Below are 21,103 nucleotides of genomic sequence, written 5' to 3'. Positions count from 1 at the left end.
TGAAAGATACGTTAAAAACGTGGGTGCGGCTATAGAAAGTTGACAGAGTGTATATGCAAAACACGGCAAAATTAGTATTGTATTATAAAATGGACAAAAACAACCATTTCAAAAATCTGTAAATTCATAATATTAAGTAAAACACATTTTGAGTTCATTTCAGAAACCATTTGTTTTTTTCGCAATTATGATAAATGTTTTTCGGTATGTTAAAACTATGGCATCAGCTCTATATTACCAAGAGAGATTCAAATTTCACATTAAAAATTTCTCATTTTTTGACAAAAGATGGATGACGACGAATATAACAAAAAAAACAGACTGCTCAAATAGAAAAACCCATTCTCAAGTTTTTCAAAGGCTAACTTACGGGTTGATGTAAGATCATGCAAATGTAAATTACGTTAGCTACACAACTAGGGAATTGTCGGACAATCTAGCATGTGAGTTGTTTTTGTCTAGCTGTCCTTTCATGTTTCGTGTCTTCTTCTTATCCGGCTTTCATGTTTCGTTGGCCTGCACACAGACATTGTTATTCACTGTTGCTTGCTGTAACGGTGTGTTTTTATGGGTGGAGTTGTTGCCACCGTGCCTACCGTCCTCCTCTCCCACCGTCACGCCGGTCTTGGGAATCGAACCAATAGTCAGCTGTGTGATAACGACGAGCGTCACCGACTGCTCTATCAACGGGGGATCCGTTTTTAATGAATTTATATATGTTTATGTAAAATTTTATGTTGTATGGGCACATAAGATTTCCTTTTTTTTACTGTGCTTTTGTTACTGTTACATACAACTGATGACAAGCATGGTGGCGTTGAAAAGAAGATGAAAAAAAAACTTGTAAAATAAAAAAAACTGACTTTTTCAAATTATCATCGCAAATTCCGAAAATATCTCGAGATAGGCTCAACGAGTGCTATAACAGCGGTTGCGCAGATTTGTTACTATTAGAGTTAATCTTACGTCGTGAATTATTTTTTGCACTGGCACAATTTTTTCTATTAAAACGTTCTTCTAGCATTAACTCATGTGCAGCAAGATCCATTTCCTCCTGTGTCATGTCGAGTGCTTCTTGCATTTCCATTTGAGCACAATGAACCAGATCCAGGTCGCAGTATTTACCTAATCCTTGTTGTGCGAGTACCTATAATAAGTAAGTAAATTTACATTTATTTTAAATCACCGATATTTTTCTATCGTTATATTTTGTTTTCTTTATTACCCTTCCGACCAGGCTTTCCGCAGATCCAATAACATCAGAAGATGGTTTGTGAGTTTCATGAGGGCTGCTAGGTGTTGAGTGAATCAGACGAACTTTCTCCAAGTTGTCTAATTTGTTGTTGCGATCAACTGATAGAAACAAAATAACAAAACATGAAACATAAAAGAGCAATTGAATATAGAAAAAAAACCGTTTTATCTAATAAATTCATGTAATTGATTATTTTAAGGAATAAATTTCATGTAATATAATCCAAATAATGGACAGTAGGTAACTGAAAAAAAACTATCTGATTTTACTATCTGGAAATTTCCGCCAACACTGCCAGTAATTCCAAGATCAACAGGCTGCTGACGAAATGAAGTTCTTCTCTTCTTATTGGACAACAACCGCTTATCGGTCCAGAGACAATGTTATTCTTTGATGCTTTCTGTAAGGGTTTGTTTTTACGGGCAGGGTTATTGGTCCTGCACAAACAACCTTCCTGTCACGTCGGTATCGGGAATCGGAACCATGGCCGGCTGCGTGACAACCAGTCCCGGGATTTGAACCCAGCCCAGCTGCGTGAGAGTGACGAGCGTTACCGACTGCTCTATCAGCGGGGGGACGACAAACGGGTCGACAAAAAGAACGCTTGCCTCAAATAATCGAATCTATACGCTGTGTGAAGAAACTTCAGCTGACAACAAACATGAGAGTTGCATTGCTTAATGATACTACTGTTGAAGATTTCTCTGAGCAACTGTTGACTATCGGTAATGGTTGTGTACATATCGACAGATCAAGCGGATTGAATTCATTTCCTCAGAATTTCTGTAACTTTGTCTCATCGAAAGACGAACTTATCAACAAAGTATTTCCAAAAATCATTTCCAATTACCAAAATAGTGAATGGTTGAGTCAGCGAGCGGCTGAATTTAGGCGGCTCAGAATACAGATGTAAATGATCTAAGCTACATAATTAAGAATAAGATCATTGGAACAATGCATTCATTCAAATCTATTGACTGTGTAACAAATGAAGTTGAAGCCACCAACTATCCAATTGAATTTCTAAACTGCTTGGATGTGTCACCCATGCACAATTTACGCCTAAATGTTGGTTCTGTAGTAATTATACTCCGAAACATAAACCAACCAAGACTGCGCAACGGTACGCGTTTGGTGGTACCAAAGTTGATTAACAATGTGATTTACGCTACGATACTTAGAAGGAAATTTGAAGGCGAGGAAGTTCGCATTCCGAGCATCCCGAATATCCCAACCGATGTGTCGTTTGATTTTAAAAGAATTCAATTTCCGATCCGTTTTGCATTCGCTATGACCATTAACAAATCAAAAGGCCAACCCTTGAAAGTTTGTGGTTTGAATTGGAAAAATCAATGTTTTTCCCATGGTAAATTATATGTGGCATGTTCACGGGTCGGAAGATCTGTGTTGTTTGTTCTTGCCTGATATGCCTGATAATAAAACTAAAAATGTAGTGTATCACAAGGTGCTTAACTGAAGAAAATAGAAAACCTGAAAAAGTTTACTTAAGAATCGTTAAAATACTAGATTTTTTAAATTTATCCCAATGCTAATAAAAACAATGAACTGGATAAAATCCTAAACCTGCTTGTTTATTGCCTTTAGGGCAAAACAACGTTCGTCGGGTCTGCTAATAATGAATAAATGTATGAATCCTTTGCGAGACGATTTTGAGAAACACATACCGAAACAAGGTGTATTTACCCTCAATTATTTGTTAATTCAATAACGATGCAAAAACTGAAAACTCCTCTTTTGATGTAAAAATGATATAATTAGAAAAACTCGAATAAAGCCATTCGGTATGGCAATATTTTTCCCATCAAACAAGCTAATGATTTAAGATGCATTTGTTTACTTACTTGCCAAGGAAATGTGTTGTGAACCAACATTGGCACTAATAGTAATTTAAATTCATCGTCATGAAACGTAGATAAAATAAAATAAAATAAATTAATAGATGAACGAATAGTTCGTTCCAAGAAGTTCAGCTTACTTTGTAGGTCCCCGTTTGCTAGTGGCGTCGTATAATAATAGTGGTCTTAGAGGAATATCGCTTGTGGTAGCATCGTTATTCTCTGCCCTACCTCGTACACCATTACCGAAGGTGTCCCGCAATGGATTATCGTGCACAGCATGTAAAATGCTTTCAGCTATGTGACTGTATCCTGGACCACTGTCAACACAGTTCGGTTTTGACCCGGGAACTTCTTGTCTGTTACCTTCATTTGTTCCAGATAGTACCGTGTGCATGGCGGCTGAAGCAGCAATAGTGGTGGCCGTCATTTTGTGATTTCCAGACCACTTTTCCTTTTGCTTTAACCCAAATGTTCCAGGTCGACGAATTGAACACCACACGTTTCCAAACAGGGTATGATTACGCTAAAATAAACCATATTATACCCATCAAAACACCTTCAACTAGTAGTGAACCAACCATACATACCCGATGGGACGGTTCCGGATTATCATCACCAATATCCTCAAGATTTCCAGATATGGCCCGTTTCAGCTCTGGACCTGCCTCGTGTAATGTACGTAAGCCTGCTTGTAATGTTACTGTGCGTCGTTTGTTCTGATCGCTGCTTAGCTTATTGTCATTTTCCTTTCGTTTTTTAAACCTTCTGAAGTAATCTTGTATCAGAAACGTAGCATAAAATTTGCCGACTGTTACTTCATCATCGACTCCCGGTGGCGGCACCACTTGATCTAAAAGCTTCGGATTTGTGCGCTTCCATATTTGCTTGATCGTATTGCGCAATTCTGTATTGGCATCATCGATATTGCCTTCGGTTTTGATCTTTAGCGATGTGCGTACCACCGCAAATAACGTCGCATTAAACAGAACCGTGCCGTCGCTATTTAGCGGCATGTTCATCGATACCAAACGCTTGCAAGCCACCCTGTGTGGACATAACTTGCCGAATCCGAGCGGTGGAGATATCTTCCGTAACAAGGTTACGACATCTAGATGCTTGATTCGACCTTTGGCGTCTGGATCGTACTCGCTCCATAGGCGTACGAATTCGTCTAGATGGTGTGGACCGAGGATGGACCAATCGCGTGTTAAGTAGTCAAAATTATCCATAATGACAGCAACAAATAAATTGATAATAAGGAAGGAACAGAGCACGTAAAATGAAATGAAGTACGGAAAGGCGATGCTGGAGCCGCAGCCGTCGGGAGATCCCGCATCGTCTGATTTAGGGTCGCAATTCACTTCTCCAGGCCGCGCAGAGCAATCCAGCATTATGTCTTGCCAAGCCTCTCCTGTAGCCGACCGGAATAATACCAAAACTGCTTGAGGAAACGTTTGAAAATTATTGTTTCGATGAATCGACGTGTCGTCATCCATGGCTATTTTTCCAAAAACCTAAAAAGAAAACCATTTTTAAATTTATTGTCAGAATTTTAAAAGTTAACAACATCGGGCGTAAACAAAAATTGAACTGAACCTACTCGAGTCGTAAAAGAGCAATATTATAATAACTATTATAATTGCCGTAAGACTTTCACATTAAATAGAAAATATACAAACGTCTTTGGTTTAGCAAATCAGCATGTTCTATGTGAAAGGTGTAATTTTAAACAATAACATTCCATACATTTAATTGAAAACTGATACCAATACGGCTCTATAATCTCTATCTGCGGTGCCACACGGTGCATAACAGCAGATATAACAGCCTCATATAACAATTTTGACAGTACAGCGACCAGGTGTCAAAAGCGTTGTGGCTTAGCAGACCCTATAACACGACGTTATACAGGGCGCATACCAGATTTGACACTAAGTTACGTGTTACGTGTTACAGTTATGCACCGTGTGGCACCGCAGTATAAATTGAAACATAATAACATCTATTGCAACATTATTTCCAATATAAACTAAATTCTTATTCACATAAGAATAATACAGTCACGTTTTCTGAATATTTTAAATTTTCATAACGACTCTGTAGGTCGTGTAGCAGTCTCTTTCAGTCTGTGTTTATTGATAGTATGTGGAGAATTTTAATTAAAATTGGTAACTTTACCTGCATTCCGATCACAGCATAAATGAAAAAGAGCATGACGATCAATAATGCTACGTATGGTAGTGCTTGGAAGGATTTTATAAATGTCCATAAAAGTGTACGAATTCCTTCTCCTCTTGCTAACAGCTTAACCAATCTCATCACTCGGAACAGTCGGAAAAAATTGATTGATATTATGCTTGATCCTCCCTTTAATGAGTCAGAAATATTGATTTAAGAATTTACACAATTCGATCATTAGTTTGTGTTTAACATATATCATCGATCATGTTTATTACTTGCCTTCATTCCTTTACTGACGTTAACTTCCGAGTATACAATATCAATAAAACTGCCTAGTACAATTATAAAATCAAATACATTCCACGCATCTCCGAAATAATTCTGAAAATGACAAATTGAAACGAAGTATATGATGATTAAGAATTGAGGTTTTAATAATTACTGTAAGTTAATGGCATTCCTCGACTGTTATGTAAACCACTTGGCGCACGGACTTCTTTTTTGCATCATAAGTAAAGCTTCTCTTACTAAATCCAACCGATTTCTAAGCTATGCTTTTTCATTGACCATAATATCTGACCCATAACCAAACTGCTTCGTTTTGGAGAACGTTTCCATTTCCATAGAAGGCACCTTATCAACAAGCCGTTATAAATTCATCCAGTGAAAACGTGATATGAGAAAACCTTTTCGTCTACAACGTCTTCTTCCTCTTATCTAGCCACAACCGCCGAGCGGTCTTGGCCTGCAACAGAGGCAACGTTAATCGCTGTTGCTCTCTGTGACGTTGTTGTTTAAAAAAACCACCGAAAAAACACAAATAACTTTTATAAAATTCGAAGAATACAAAACTGATTTAAATAAATTTGGCAAAACAATTTAAGACAAAGAAATGAATACAAACACAATATTTGGTAAGAACGAAACATAGCAAACATACTTATTCGTCAACATATTGTAATTTGTCTCTCAAAAGCCTCTATACAACCACAATACTTTCATAAAAACCTATATATTTTCATTTAAATAAATGCGCTTAGCTTATAGTCCAAATCTATTTACCTTTTTTCTACCGATTCTTACGTCTATCATCATTCTCTCTGAGACCATTCGATGTTCCTTTTTTTCCTTTCTTCTGTCTTTCGCTTCGTTTCTTATTGTAAAACCATTTTATTTTTGGTAAATTTGTGCTTACCTTAAATCTAAATGCTGCTAGTTTAAAGACAAACTCCAAGGCGAAGACTGCCGTGAAGATAAGGTTCAATAAATCCAGAACCTCCGTATAAATCTCCGGCTGTCGGTAAAACTTCATCGAAAGTGTAATTGTGTTTATCATAATCAGTATAAATATCATGTATTCGAATGGTTGGGATGTTACAAACCACCAGACTTTATACTGTATCCGATGCTTTGGTATGTACCGTCTTATTGGTTTGGCCTTTAGTGCAAACTCTATACAATTTCGCTGGTTCTTGTCCAGGTCGCAATTCTTGTATTCCTGTTCACCTTCGTTTTGGAATGTAACGATGACAAAACCAACAAAGATGTTGACCATGAAGAAGGCGATGATGATTATGTAAATTATATAATATGCAGCCACAATTGGGCGAAAATTATGTATCGGTCCCGAATCTTCTTCGTGAGAATCGATAGATACATATAGTAATCTGTTGATTTTATTGAAGAGAATTAAACATTTTTTGTCAAGACACTTGCGTTCATAAATAATAAAACGATTGCACATTTATGTTAATAGCTTACCCAGGCCAGCCCTCAAACGTTGACACAGTGAAAAGAGTTAACATTGCCTTCGATACATCATCAAAATGGAACCGATTTCGTGACCAATATCGTTCTTTTGAAACTGGTTTGTCCACATTGCCATCTTCGTATACTAAATATGTACCGCTGTAAAAAACAACAACAATTTAAATTAAATATTTGTTGCATTGTTAATACGTTACATTGTTAATTGTTATTGCTGTTAATGTGCATTGTTAATACGTTACATACGATACATTGGTAATTAAATGTTTTAACACTAAGTACAAATTATACAAATGTACAAATGAAAACACACAAAATCAACCAGTCTTGTCAGTTTCAACACTCTTGAGACACTGCATGAGCACACAACTTTTTTTTTTTGCTTTCCCGTTTTGGGTTTTGCTTTAATTTTCCTCTGACATTTCCTCTCTTCTCCTTAGATGTGTAAGTCTCCCCTGTATAGCTTTAAACAACCAGGTCGAATAAATATTATATTATATTTTCAAATTATATATATATTATACTACAGTTCCAGGCGCGCGTCGCTGCGCCTCATTTCATCCTTATTTCTCGATTGGGAGGCGTTTCAAAGGACTTCTTGGTGATGTATCCGATCAGCTTCCCTTTTCGCTTCCCGTTACTCCAACTTTTCAAACGATCGGGCTTCCCGGTGACGTATTCGTTCAGTTTCCCTTCCCACCTTACATTACTCCTCCGTTTCACGGTGACGTATTCGATCGGCTTTCCTTTTCGCTTCCCGTTGGATACATGTCAAAACTCGCACCACCTGAGTTTGGCTCAAATTGCTTGAAAATTGTCCGAGCTTTGCTGACATTAAACCAGATTTTGCATGGGAGCCCCTCTTTGTAAAGAGGGGAGGGGTTTCAAACATTCTTCAGAACATTTCTCCTTCCCCAAAACTTCCATCTGCCGAATTTGGTTCTAATTGCTCGAAAACGTTTGTATGGGACGTTACGGTACGTTACGTTTGTATGGGAGCCCCTCCTCCCCGGAGTTGTGGGAAGGTGAAACTTTGCTATTCACAATCCGGGGTCACAAAACTACGCTGAGCAAAATTTCAAGCGGATTGGTTAAGTAGTTTTGGAGAAAATGCGGTACAGACAGACAGACAGACAGACATACAGACAGACAAACAACCAATTTTATATATATTATATATTTATTTACAAAATTCAAGGACTATTCGATGTTGAAGACTTTTTTCAAGTGTACACCCAAATGCACTTTAACAGTATTGACACACAAGCAGTGCTCGAAACACAATTTTTATCTCCAGCGTAATAATGCAGTTAAGAACTACTTGGTTTACTGCCATTAATTATTTTTACAATGAGTGTGAATTTTTATTCTTTTTCGAAGTACCTGACTCTACTACAAAAATCCACAAATTGACTCAACGATTAGATGTAGATTGAAAGTGTTATACAAGTCTGGAAAGGATGTACCTATCAAACAAATATACCCACATTAAGGTGGCGCCACCAGAAATGGCCCTATTGAAAAAGTCCTGTTTACTTTGGGACAGACCGTGTATATATATTTTTTGAGTTATAGTTTCTTTAATTTCACAATTGGTATGCTTTTATACAAATAATATTATATCATACTATTTACTCATAGTAGAATTAGATACTTACTGACATTCTGATTCCTGCATTTTCGAACCATCCGAACATGAGAAGAATTTACCCTGTTGAATAAATCATAATTACATTCATCATTAAATACTGATTACATGAATTGAATTTCTGACATGGAAGTAAGCATACTTAAAGATATTCACTTACACACAACATCACGTAATAAACTATGGTAAAATACATGCAATAACACACATTAACATTAACTAGTTTTAGAAATAGCAATTGAATAAACAACATATTAGCTTAAATCCCACTATCGCACTCATAAGTTTTGATGTTTGGTAGGAGGTACTGGACTAGATGCTGTACGGATTTAAGAACATATCATTTTCACAAAAAAAAAACAATTTATTTATTGTTTACTCCTATTCTTAGCTAATCAAACGTGTTTTTCATTGATGAATTCGTAATCACAAAATAATGCCAAGCATGCAGAACTAATACGAATTTGCTTTGGAATTAACTTACCAAATCGGTTTCTTTAATTTTGGAAAATTTTCTAAAAGAAAAAAATTCACAAACATTAAGAGAGTGAATTTGAACGAATAAAAAGCTGCTAATTTTTCCAGACAAAAGTGTTTTTTCCACAAGGAACGGGCTGTGCCGTATTTATCCATTTTGAGTTTTCCACTTTAATTTAAGAAAAATAATTTAGCGGCAATCGTAGAAGCGCACATCCGTTGTTTATCAAAATACCGGATATGTTAAGTCAAAATACTTTGGTTCTTAAGGAAAAGGAGATAAACCCTTTATTTCATCTAAGAAGAACAGGCCTGACCATATTGATAAATAAAACCGTTAAAAATAAGTCCTAAGCGTTATTATAAATCCTATCCTAAATCATCATTTTACTTTATTCCAGCATTATTGTTCAGTTCATCTGTTCAGGTTATTCACAGATCATCAAACACATTTAATCAATAAACATAACACATGTGGAAGTTGCACTACATTAACTGTTTTACAAAACTGTCATCATTAAAAACCCCCATTGTTAATTAAGTTACCCCATTACGTTAATTAAGTGACACCCATTGTTAGATCAATCTACAATAACAATAGCGGCCGTCGCTGTCACGCAGTAGGCTATGAGTTTGTATCCCGTGACCGATTGACATTCAGCTGGCCATGGTTTCGATTCGCGAGATCGACGTAACAGGGAGGTTGACGCGGAGCCAACAATCCCGTTCGTAAAAACGCAACGTTACAGAAAGCACCAGAGATTAACATTGTCGCTGGTGCAAATCAATACCGCTCGGTGGTTGTGGCAGGATAAGAAGAAGAAGAATAATGTGACTACTTTACCGACTAGGTTGTCAGGAAACTTCACATACGTTCATTTGAAGAGTGTACCAATATCAAAAAAGAAAATCAGGCCCGTAGCAGCGCCCTCTGGTATCGACCCGCAAAACTTAATGAACACCCTAGTATAACAAAAAAAATTGGCTCGTAGCAGCGCTCCTTGTTATCGTGGCTCTGAATATAATGAACAACCTAGTATAATTCCCACTATAACTCGTACTGCTCTCAAGTATTTCAAATTTAGACCTGTTCAGCCGTGCTCTCACTCACTCACTTCCAACCGGTAGTTTCATACAAACCACAAATCTTTCAAACCCGGCTCGTTGTTTTTTGCTTAACGTATGCTTTTTACAGCGAAACGCACCTTGAATAATTTGCTGGTACATTATATACAGTTGAGATCTTTTACAAATTGTCCATTATAATGGACCCTCACATAATGGTTATCGTAAAGCTGACATGAATCCGTCACATAATGGAAACCTTTGATGTTTCAAGCGATGACACAATCTGAATGGGTTGCGTGTCTCCGGTAAGGGTTTTACAGAAACATAAATCTTCGAATGTTAAACAAAAAACATTAACATTAACCCGTCATTCATTTATACACATACATTTCATGTATCACTTTCTCGAAAATACTATGAAATATGACGAAATAGTATTCCTTTTTCATTTGGTTGAGGTATGTTTTTTTTGGTTTTTGTGTCTTTTTATGACTTAAAACAATGACAACGACAACTGCTTCAGACAAAATACACTCATTAAAATACATTTGACAGATGACGCAAATATAAGAAAAACACAATCAAGTTTATCGATGCTATTTTGACCTATAATTCGATTGTTATCATGCTCTTTCACATGCAGACATATGCAAAATATATAACAACCTAATGTTAAAGTGAGACAAAACAAAAAAAAAGGTACCATTTTTTGTCAAAGATGACTGATTTACAATAGTAATTTGAGTAACATGGATTTACTATCAAAAAGACAAAATTATGTGAACTAATTTTTATTTGTCCGATTATAATGTACTTTAAGTATGACCCACGACATTTCAATTCAAATAACGTTGAAATATTTTATATATGTACAAGATTCAACTACAAGTACAATCATGAAAAAAAAAATTTGGTTATAGTTTTCGTTCAATAACCAGAAAAAAGTGCATACCACAATGAAGTGAAATTACGCATTTACTTGAAATAAATTTATAAACAAAACATTGAAAACTATGGTGAATTATTGGTAGTGGTGGGTAGATAGTAAACATACAAAACTAGACGAGAGAAGTGAAACAAGAACAGGCAATAATCAGGGCATCAATTACCTTAAATAACTGTACTCCAATCACAGCAAACATAAACTGCAAGAGGTACGTCACTAGCATAATATTGCCGATCGTTTTGATAGCAACTATCACACATTTCACTACGTACTGTTGCGGGTGCGTGCGTACAGAAGAAAATTATAGTTAAAGAGTCAGATAATTTTCACCAATTCAAATTCATGTATGTAATGTACGCTTATTCTGTCGTCAGCTGAAGTGCAATGTATAGTTTCCATTGCAAAGCTTCGCTTGCTTGCTTAAGTAGTTTTACTTGGTGAAAACGCAAGGGTATACGCAAACCTTAAAATATCGACGAGGCGGCACTTACCTAAATATATATAATATCTTAATCGCAAGTAGATGTAACGCCTCAAATACATTCAAACATTATCAAAATCCATAATCCACAAATAATCATCCCCACATGAAAAGCGTGAATATTACATACTAATAGTACCTACTTCTGTCATATACGAATTAAAATTAAATATTTCCAGATGATTAAAAACCTTGAAAACTGAGCAACAGACACAAAAATGTAACCAGCAATGGTCGTGTAACCAACTGCCTTTTCTGTGAACGTCCTGAGAAAACTGTACGGCTCTCGATTGATTATTCTTAACTTTACGACTTGGTAATGGCTTGAGTGTAAGTGAGCAAGTTGTTTCTTAAAAACTAACTGTGCGATACAACTGTGTACCTCCATGTTCAACCAATTATTCCAAGATTTGATATATTGGAATTTGGAGGCAATTACTCCATGCGTTTGATCATAGAAGCTAGAGGATAGAAGTAATAAACACAAAGTAAAGAAAAGACAAAAACTCATTCTGAGCAGCACCTCAGACGACTTAACGAAGAAGCTTGTATGCTCTTTAAGTGAAAAGCACCTACGGATGAGAAAGATATCGTAGGTAATTGATTATAAAATTAACGTGAGAATACTATACAGCGCACCAATGCGTATTCCCATTAGCGAAGTATGATATAAAGGTAATGAAATGATCAGATCAGAAACACAGGAAATAAAAGGAAAACAAAAGTAAACTAAACTTCACATCACACACAACTTCAAATGAACAATATAATAAATAAGGCCGCGATTGTGCGTCCTACCTTATACAACTGCACCCCGATTACGGCGAACATAAACTGTAGCAAACAAGTAACCAACACGATATTACCGATAGTCTTTACTGCTACTATAACACATTGCACTACATGCTGAGAAGATATATAAAATAAAAATAGTAAAAAAAAAACATTTTAAAAGCCTAAAGATGAATTGTTCATCTTGTCGAAAGACGAACAAACATTAGAATAATTGCATCTTAGTTAAAATTAATCACCATAACTATGCCAGGCAGTTTGGTTGGTCGGGCAGATTATGTATATCGAACTTCTCAAACGATGCATTCTTATTAAGGCGAGCTGAGTTCGCCAATAAGTAGCAACTGTGAGCACTAATGCAACTCAGTCAAATGTCTATGCAACCATAGTTATATGTTCTAGTTTTGGTTAATTGCTCATCTTCATCGTTTGCTTCTTGTGCTATAGAGGCGGCATTAGATGTTTAAACATTGTCGTTTCTTATGGCTTTAAAAATAGGTGACAAATGATAAAAATCCATCCAAGATTTGTGGTTGTAAAACATCTTAAAGTAAAAATGTTTATCGTAGATTGATGATTCACGCCAATAATTTTTACCTTCAATCCTTTAGCACGATTAATAGCACGGAGTGGTCGAAGCACACGAAGCACTCGAAGAATTTTTATCACAGAGATGGCACCAGAACTGAAATGAATAATAAGTTAAAATGAATAAAGATAATATTGACATTATACATTTCTATTCATTATCAAAACAGAGCTGACCTGAAAAACATCGATATCAGTGACACACAGACGACTAACAGGTCAAGTAAGTTAAACGCAGACCGACAGAATGCTCCATCATGAAATAGAAACCCATACGAAATTAGTTTCAGTAGCAATTCTATCGTAAATACGGACGTGAAGAAATAATCGAAGTAGTTGAGGATCTGGTTGCGTTCACTATTGGCATTCAAAGGGTCTTCCGCCGCCAACATTGCCGATGAGAACATAATGCAGACTAGAATTATGTTGCCGAACGTACCATGATTACAGAGCCAGTGGCAGAAGATGCGAAACCTGTCGAAAAAAAGATTCAATCAATAAACCTCATATAGATTTATTTTGCAAGGTTTTATTGAATCCGATAATTTTGGAAAAAGTTGGAAAGTTATATCAAAGCTGCGTATAATTTTGAAATTCTTACTATTAAAAGATAATGTCCAATTTTGCGTTTTCATTTCATATCAATTCGGGAGCTACATAAATATCTATCGCATGCGACGAACTAGACTTTGTTTTTGTATCATGCGATATGTACATAACGCTTTCCTTTTAAAGTACAAACTGCAACAAATAATGCATCGAGTTACGCAGATATTAAAAGAAGAAATTTGAAACAGGTGTGGAAGTTTAGGTTTCAAAAAGCGGAATAAGCAAACAAGTAGCTGCTCAGCACCATTGTGGTAGCAATTCTGTTAAAAGTATAAAATATTATTTTCCCAGTACGCCGCGTCGTTCAAGCAATCCCTTCAATAACGCTTTATGGAACAGTTAGATCATAAAAGGGAAAAGGTAGGTAATATGTCCGAATTGTTCATTCAGCGGGCAGTATGTTAAAAATGCTCGGCGTTTATCATATGGGGGTAACACGTAGACACATTATCTCAAACAATAAACTCAATCATCAACCTGTTTGTTTTTGACATAATAAAAAACGATGAACCATCCGGTATCGGTAATATCGTATTCACGACATTTAACTCAGACATTCTACGTGGCCTAGCCACCCGCAGACCGTCGTCTTGCGAATCTAACATCATTGAAACAATAAGAAACAAATGGAAACAAAGAAAAACAAATTAGTAAAATGCATTAAGGGCACTCAGCAAAGCTAACGATTTGAAGTAAGATAATTATTTTATCGTACAAAGTTAGCTCTACCGAGTGCCCACCTACAGTTACCTGTTCGTTGGGGAGAATACGAGCAATGCATTTGCTCGAGGTATGGGCTTTTTGGATTTCTTCACGCTTAATTCCGATAGCCGACGAGGACGAGCAGACACGGTTGCTGTTTCATCGAATGTCTCACCTAAAACAATGAATATGTGTACAATAGTCAAATATTTTAATATTGAAAGATTGTCAAATCAGATTAAGTTAGACACAAATATTGGCTAGGTTCTGCTGTTATCAATTGATATTTAATGGAATAATAATGTTTGATCAAACTTTCAAAAGCGCTGACATATTTATGTAAGGTCGCAATAAAGGGTGATTAATTTATGATCTGTTTCATTTGGTTATAAAAAAACAACGGAATATTTTTCGATGGGTGAACATTTACCATTTGGTTGGTATTTGAAAGGCTCATTCAAGACAAACAATGTTGGTCAAATGTTCACGACGATTGGCTTGGCAGTAGCCCATTCGGTCGCGCTATCATAAGTACATTTTCGATTGTTTCTGGTCCTATCTCGGCAATAGCAATTTTAATTTGTGCCTTGAGGTCGTTGCTGGTTTATTCGCATAACATTAATCTTTCACCGGTCGCCAAAGATAACAGTCTAATGGTGTGAAATCACGATGGTTATTCGATTTCCACAGAAGAGGCGCAAAATGGGGATGGTGCGATTGTGACTGTCGCTGTATGGCACGTAGCACCGTCCTGTTGCAACCAAATGTCCAAAGCTTCGATTTCGCCACAGAACCACTTAACTAACATTGCTCAGTAACGTACGCCTTCAGTGAAGGACGATCCAGCAAGAGCACGCCATACTCGTTGAACGACAGACTGAGTATCGCGCAGCAAAAGCGCAGCGGCTTTGAAACCAGGAACTAATAGTATGAGTTCAGACGTGTGAACGTTCCCGTCCCTCCTCCTTGTCCACTACGCGGCGTAGTTACATGGGGAGGGTTACCATGGGATTATGGGAATGAAATATTCTTTGATTCTTTAGTCATATTTAAAAAAATAACAACCACTTTATAAAAAAGGGGGCTGCAGTCTATAATCGTCATGCGAGGAACGTCCAAGCACGATGTTCTAAACATGTGGCGCGGCACAGTAGATCATGTATTTCATACACATTACACATACACAAAATGTAAATCGAATCACGAGTTCGCAAATATGAAAATACACAACACTGTTAGGAAAAGCACTTATGATCGAAACACATTTGTTTGAACCAATAGCACGTACCTTGAGTATCCTGCTCTTCGTAACCTTCGTCATCCTCGGGGACAGGAATCTTAGATTCTGACTCATGACAATCATATTCATCAGACCTAAAATGCACAGTAAATAGGGCAAATCGTTAAAAAAATAATAAGATACTATCAATCTGTCATTTTATTGTTACAAATGCAGCTCTGAACATCATAATTGATAACATAATTTGAAAAACCTTACATGTTTGTTGGATCGTTGTCAGAGTCCAAATTGTCCTTTTCATGTTCCATAAAGCCATCATCTCCGTGTTCAGTTGGTGTTGGTGCATGTGACAATTTCTCCTCGTCACCCTCAGGGTTATCACCTTCCTCTTTTTCAACTGTCGTTAGGGAATCCGCATCGGCCAAATTGTCAACGGCAATAGCCAAAAAGACATTCAATAAAATGTCTAACTCACGCAACACAATCGATAAGAATGTATGTTAGGAAAATACAGCTCACAAAATTGATAAAAAATTTTAAAACATGTTTCCAGTGTACTTTATAAAAGGATACAATTACCACATATAAATAGTATAATGAAGTAAATGCTAGCAATGATACCCATTGATGCTACTCCACCGTATGCTTGGATCCCGTCGTACATAACCATGTTCCAATCTTCACCTGTAAGAATCTATTTAGTCAAAACAATAATGTATTACAGAAGTTATATTTATGTTATATTCGGAGTTCGAATCCACACGGGGTTAAAATTATATGTTTTTTTTAGCTACAAGTTCTAGCTATCCACCTCTTCTGTACTTAATACTCCTTTTTAATCTAATTCCCTGCCTTTTTTATTACGTCGTGTGATCGATCAGTCACCTGAACTAATAACGATCTCGGCGCTGTCTCTCGCCAGTGGGTGGCCCAGCGGTTGGGCTCTCACTCGACTCGCAAGCCTAACGCTAACTTATTTATAATATTACTATAGTTACACGACTATAACTTGGATTATCTTTTATTTTCTGGTTATTTAAACATTTATTTAATTTTTTAAACATCAAATGAAACGGGTTTCCATTACAAACTATGAAATGTAGGTTAATACACATACCTGAAACACTGTGAGCAAACTTTGCACGAAGCTATCAAAATTTGAGCGTGGCTTATCGACTGAACTGTTAAAGTTGAACTTTCCTCCGAAAACTTGCATTCCGAGCAAAGCAAAAATTACGATGAATAAAAACAACAGCAGTAGCAGAGACGCGATCGATTGTATGGAGTTTAACAGCGATGCAACCAAATTAGAGAGAGATTGCCAGTATCTTGAAACAGTGAAAGGTTACTTCAGATTGTGTAAAAAGTACAAAACAGTTGCGATACAGTAACACACTTACTTAGTAACCTTGAAAACACGTAACAGACGGACACATCGTAATACAGAAACCCCGAGAGGTGGCATAATTTGTGTGCTAGTGAGTACCATCTCTCCAATACTACCGATTACAACGAAACAGTCGAAACGGTTGAATAGAGATACAAAATATCCTTGGAATCCCAAACTATACATCTTCAGTAACATTTCCATTGTAAATAGGGCGACGAAAAACATATTCGTGTATTCTGCAAAAGAGATGAATACATATTAAACAAAAGAAAACATTTAAAAATTCCACTTTCTGAAAAAGCTTACCCTGGAAGTCATCCAACCAAGGAGGTTGACGATAATGTTCCGTAGCTAACACACCCGTATTAAGGAAAACCAATATTATAATAAGCCAATAAAAAGCCTGCGATTTCACAGCCTTGCGACAAGCACGTCTCAAACGGCGATTGACACGATCGAGAGATTTTCGTTTTCGAGCACACCATGACAAATGCTGAACCTCTCCGTCTTCGCCAAGATTGTCGGCTGAATCCAGTTCAATTGGGTTTTTCACTTTACCCTCTTGAATTCCACTTGCTTCGTTGTCCGGATCTATGTCTTCTGCTTGTGTAATCCAATCTAAGTAACCACGAAGGTCTTCTTCGATTTGCTGCTTTTCACGAAGTTTTTGAAAATCGCCTCGATTTTTGGCTTTCGTTCGTTCCTTTGAAAATTCACCACTCAAAACACCCAGAATAAGATTCATAACAAAAAAAGCACCGAGAATAACCATTGAAATGAAATACACCCACTGCCAGCTACTGCCCATTGCGTCTTCAATCTGTAATAATAGTAATCAAAAAGCGTAATAAGTAAAACAATCAGCATATGTGCGATTCAAAAAAATTCTAGATACATTATAATGCTTACATAATACAGCATATCTGTCCATCCTTCCAATGTCACACACTGGAACACGGTTAACATTGACAGCCCAAAATTATCAAAGTTCGTGATGCCGAAATTTGGACCTTCCCAATAGTATCTGCATACCATTTCAGGTGATATCGTGTCACAATGAAAGCCATCCTCTCCGCAAGGATGTGGATCGTCCATAATTTCACCTGCAATGTCGAGGATCGGTTTATGGTACATTCAAAATTATTTGCTTAAAAATATACTATATCTAACATACCCGTTTCATTATGGAAGCAAGACTTATGTAATTTGCCGGAGAACAGTTCTAGACCTATGATAGCGTAAATGATTATCACAAACAGTACCAGTAGGGCTATGTGTAGTAAAGGCACCATGGCACGTAGAATTGAGTTGAGAACAACTTGCAAACCTGTGGGAATTTTTTTTATAATCATAATTCTTAAACTTTTATCGATTGAAGGCTAAAAGAAACATGCGAAAAATTAAGTGAACAGCGCGAATGACTTACTAGGTACTCCAGATACCAAACGCAATGGACGAAGTACTCGAAAAGCACGGAGAGCTTTAACATCAAATCCTTCCTTCATAAGATTAGACAGCGCTGTAGAAATCATACTGTAATAACAGATAATAACAGGAAAAAAACAAATATGAATCAACCTTTCTTAACAAATTTTAACTTTTATAAACTACTAGCTGTTCCCGGCAAGCGCCTCATTTCATTCTCATTTCTAGATGATCATTACTACGATGATTTGTAACTTACCCAATAACTACGATAGTGAAATCGAGAATATTCCATCCATTCCTCAAATAGGATCCAGGATGTAATATAAACCCGTATGCGATTAGCTTCATTACACATTCCGATGTAAATATTACTAAAAAGATATATTCAACTTTTTCCAGTGCCGCGTTCGTGGTGTTTGAATCACTATTGGGAAAGGGTGTGTACACAGCTAAGGCTACACAGTTGGCAAAAATTGTAAGTAAAATCAAATACTCAAAGGGTCTGTAAAAAAATACACATTGTTATAAATTAAAAGTTCAGTTTTTGACTTTCAGTTATGTCTTACTTCCATTCCACAATGGCGATGCAAAGCTTTCGAAGAGGATTTGTCCGTGTAAGACAGAAGAGCGCTCGTAACGGTCGATCAGGCTGTGGTTTCACACCTGCTCTTCTGGTTGGTTTCTTGGGCGCGATCGGTATACTAGTACCACCGACATTGATAGCTGCTCCTGTAGGTTCTGAGCCGGTGGCGCCATTTAGCGGCCCGTCATGATTATGCTGCGGACCACCTATAGGAATTTCTGTATTTTCCATTCTGGCAGCTGCTTTAGTCATAGCAGTTGTGGATTTGAGAGTCGTTCGCCATACATCGGTCAGCGAATGTTGACGTTTAAGAAAAAACGATCGAGACTTTCTTTTTTTCTGGGTATTTAGTGGTGATCCGAGAGCTTTACTCGACAATAGCCTTCCACTAACAATATACTTCTTTCCCGCCTGTTGTCCACTTTTGTTGCGTGAGAACGACTTATTTAGGATGTCAAGAAACTGATTGTGCTGTTCTCTTTGTTGTTCATAGGACGTTGGCACCAATGGACACACAGAATCAGGGGTATGAAACGCACCAATTAATTTATTTCCCGATGAAACAACATCTTTTAAGGAATTTCTGTTGCGCACCTGAGCTGAAGTTGGATCTTTCACCGATTTATATTCTGGAAAGAGATATTAAATCAAATATGATATAACGAGAATAAAGAAACGAGAAACCAAACCAAAGCGTTTAACGATGTTTACAAGAAATTTGTGAAAGTAGTGAAATGAGAGGTTAAAAAATTGACTGTATCAATATCACTTTCTTTGCTAAATCTATTAGATATATCGTGGAAGGCCCTTTCTTGTGGCCCGTGCTGTATAAAAGCTTCTTCCGACAAGAAATGGTTTTCACATCTTACCAAACGGGGCACATGGTCCTTGCGGATCAGTTTGAGCTGTGGTCTTGCTGCTTCGTGTAGAAGTCATGTTGCACAAAAACAATTTTCAGATTTTTAAACCGATCATATATTACACATGTCGTCCTCTACACAATATTCTTTTATCCTTATTTCCACATAATGACTTTCCAGTCGGAGTCTATTTACATGTCTGTATTGATTACTAACATAGAGCTCAGTGAAAGTTTCAACGAATTACTCTTTGATGTTATCTGTTTATCTCATGATTGGTATCTAAAAGTAAATTACAACACTGCCAATATATAAATTACACTATCCTTAGCATTGCTGTGATGCTAATGACACGAGAAGATGAGCATACGCTACACTAGTGAGATGGTCTTAACACTTTCCACAGTCTGTTCGAAAAGAATTGCACGTGTCCACTTCCATAAGATAAGTAACGTAGTTCACCAGATAATTAAACTATCTGCTACATTAAAAAAAGCGTCCTCCCTCCGAAATGTTATACCACTTTAGTTTACATTGTCTACACTAGAGCTTGAGCAACTTTCTCATACTCCGGAGCTAAATTTTCACAAGGATTGGTTGTTTTGTTTTAGAGTGCAATTCCTTACATCCATTCCACAGATACAGATGTGTACTATATTTAAAAAAAACTGTACTGAGTCTATATTAACAGATACAGAACTAATGGCAAGATTCACTTGCATTGACCGATGTGTCCCTCTCAGTACAACCTTATTTTCAATACATTTGGCGTTTGGTCTGACTAAAAGTGGTGGGATTGGAGGTATGGATTCATTTTAACAGGTTTGCTAAGAGAGCGGAAGTCCGTGCAACTGCGCAGAATCTCATTTGTCGCCATTCACCCTACTCCCTATGAACAGGTAAAAGAGAATGTAAATTCGGCCATGATTTCGCCTAATTTTATAACAACCTTATGTTTCTACTTTGCTCTTGTCATCAAAACTGTATTGTGTTTTAAGAAATTGTTAGCTTAACGTAAAACCAACATAAACAAATGTTAAACGTAAATAAATAAGGTGAGAAAGTATACCTTTGTGCCAGTGATTTTGACATTATTTAAAGACATAATAAATAAAAAACATGCTCCGGTATTAAACAATAATTAATTTAACAGACAAGTTTTTAATGTTTTTCGAACTTCATACAGATTTTGAATAACCAAAATTCAGTACAATAAATGCACGCGGTAG

At 36.7% G+C, this 21,103-nt stretch overlaps 1 protein-coding gene across 1 annotated transcript; it reads right to left on the bottom strand.

Moving 5' to 3' along the window:
• Positions 1-218: 218 nt before the first annotated feature.
• Positions 219-19,281, bottom strand: LOC128272235 (muscle calcium channel subunit alpha-1-like). Its single transcript, XM_053010007.1, has 26 exons — positions 18,998-19,281; positions 18,688-18,933; positions 18,430-18,536; positions 18,178-18,330; positions 17,913-18,106; positions 17,310-17,823; positions 17,014-17,239; positions 16,731-16,941; positions 16,187-16,307; positions 15,872-16,079; positions 15,662-15,747; positions 14,422-14,548; positions 13,240-13,536; positions 13,072-13,159; positions 12,481-12,588; positions 11,365-11,472; positions 8,721-8,773; positions 7,057-7,203; positions 6,491-6,962; positions 5,575-5,676; positions 5,293-5,481; positions 3,702-4,628; positions 3,252-3,637; positions 3,118-3,161; positions 1,226-1,353; positions 219-1,147 (listed from the first exon to the last, which is right to left on the bottom strand). Exons 1-26 carry the CDS (start codon positions 19,264-19,266, stop codon positions 920-922), a joined length of 5,739 nt encoding a protein of 1,912 aa, XP_052865967.1. The 5' UTR covers positions 19,267-19,281; the 3' UTR covers positions 219-919.
• Between the last annotated feature and the right edge of the window lie 1,822 nt (positions 19,282-21,103).

Source organism: Anopheles cruzii, chromosome 3, assembly GCF_943734635.1.
Source record: "Anopheles cruzii chromosome 3, idAnoCruzAS_RS32_06, whole genome shotgun sequence".
In the NCBI taxonomy this organism is placed as follows: Eukaryota; Metazoa; Arthropoda; class Insecta; order Diptera; family Culicidae; genus Anopheles; species Anopheles cruzii.
The sequence above is the reverse complement of the archived record's forward strand: the minus strand, read 5'-3'. Positions and strand labels throughout refer to the sequence as shown.

Excerpts from the sequence above, each read along its gene's own strand:
- LOC128272235 (XM_053010007.1), bottom strand. The coding sequence starts at position 19,266 with ATGACTAAAGCAGCTGCCAGAATGGAAAATACAGAAATTCCTATAGGT. Across the intron at positions 18,934-18,997 it reads ATCGCCATTGTGGAATGGAA|ACCCTTTGAGTATTTGATTT; the intron begins GTAAGACATAAC and ends ATTTTTTTACAG. Across the intron at positions 18,107-18,177 it reads TTGCTTCCATAATGAAACGG|GTGAAATTATGGACGATCCA; the intron begins GTATGTTAGATA and ends TCGACATTGCAG.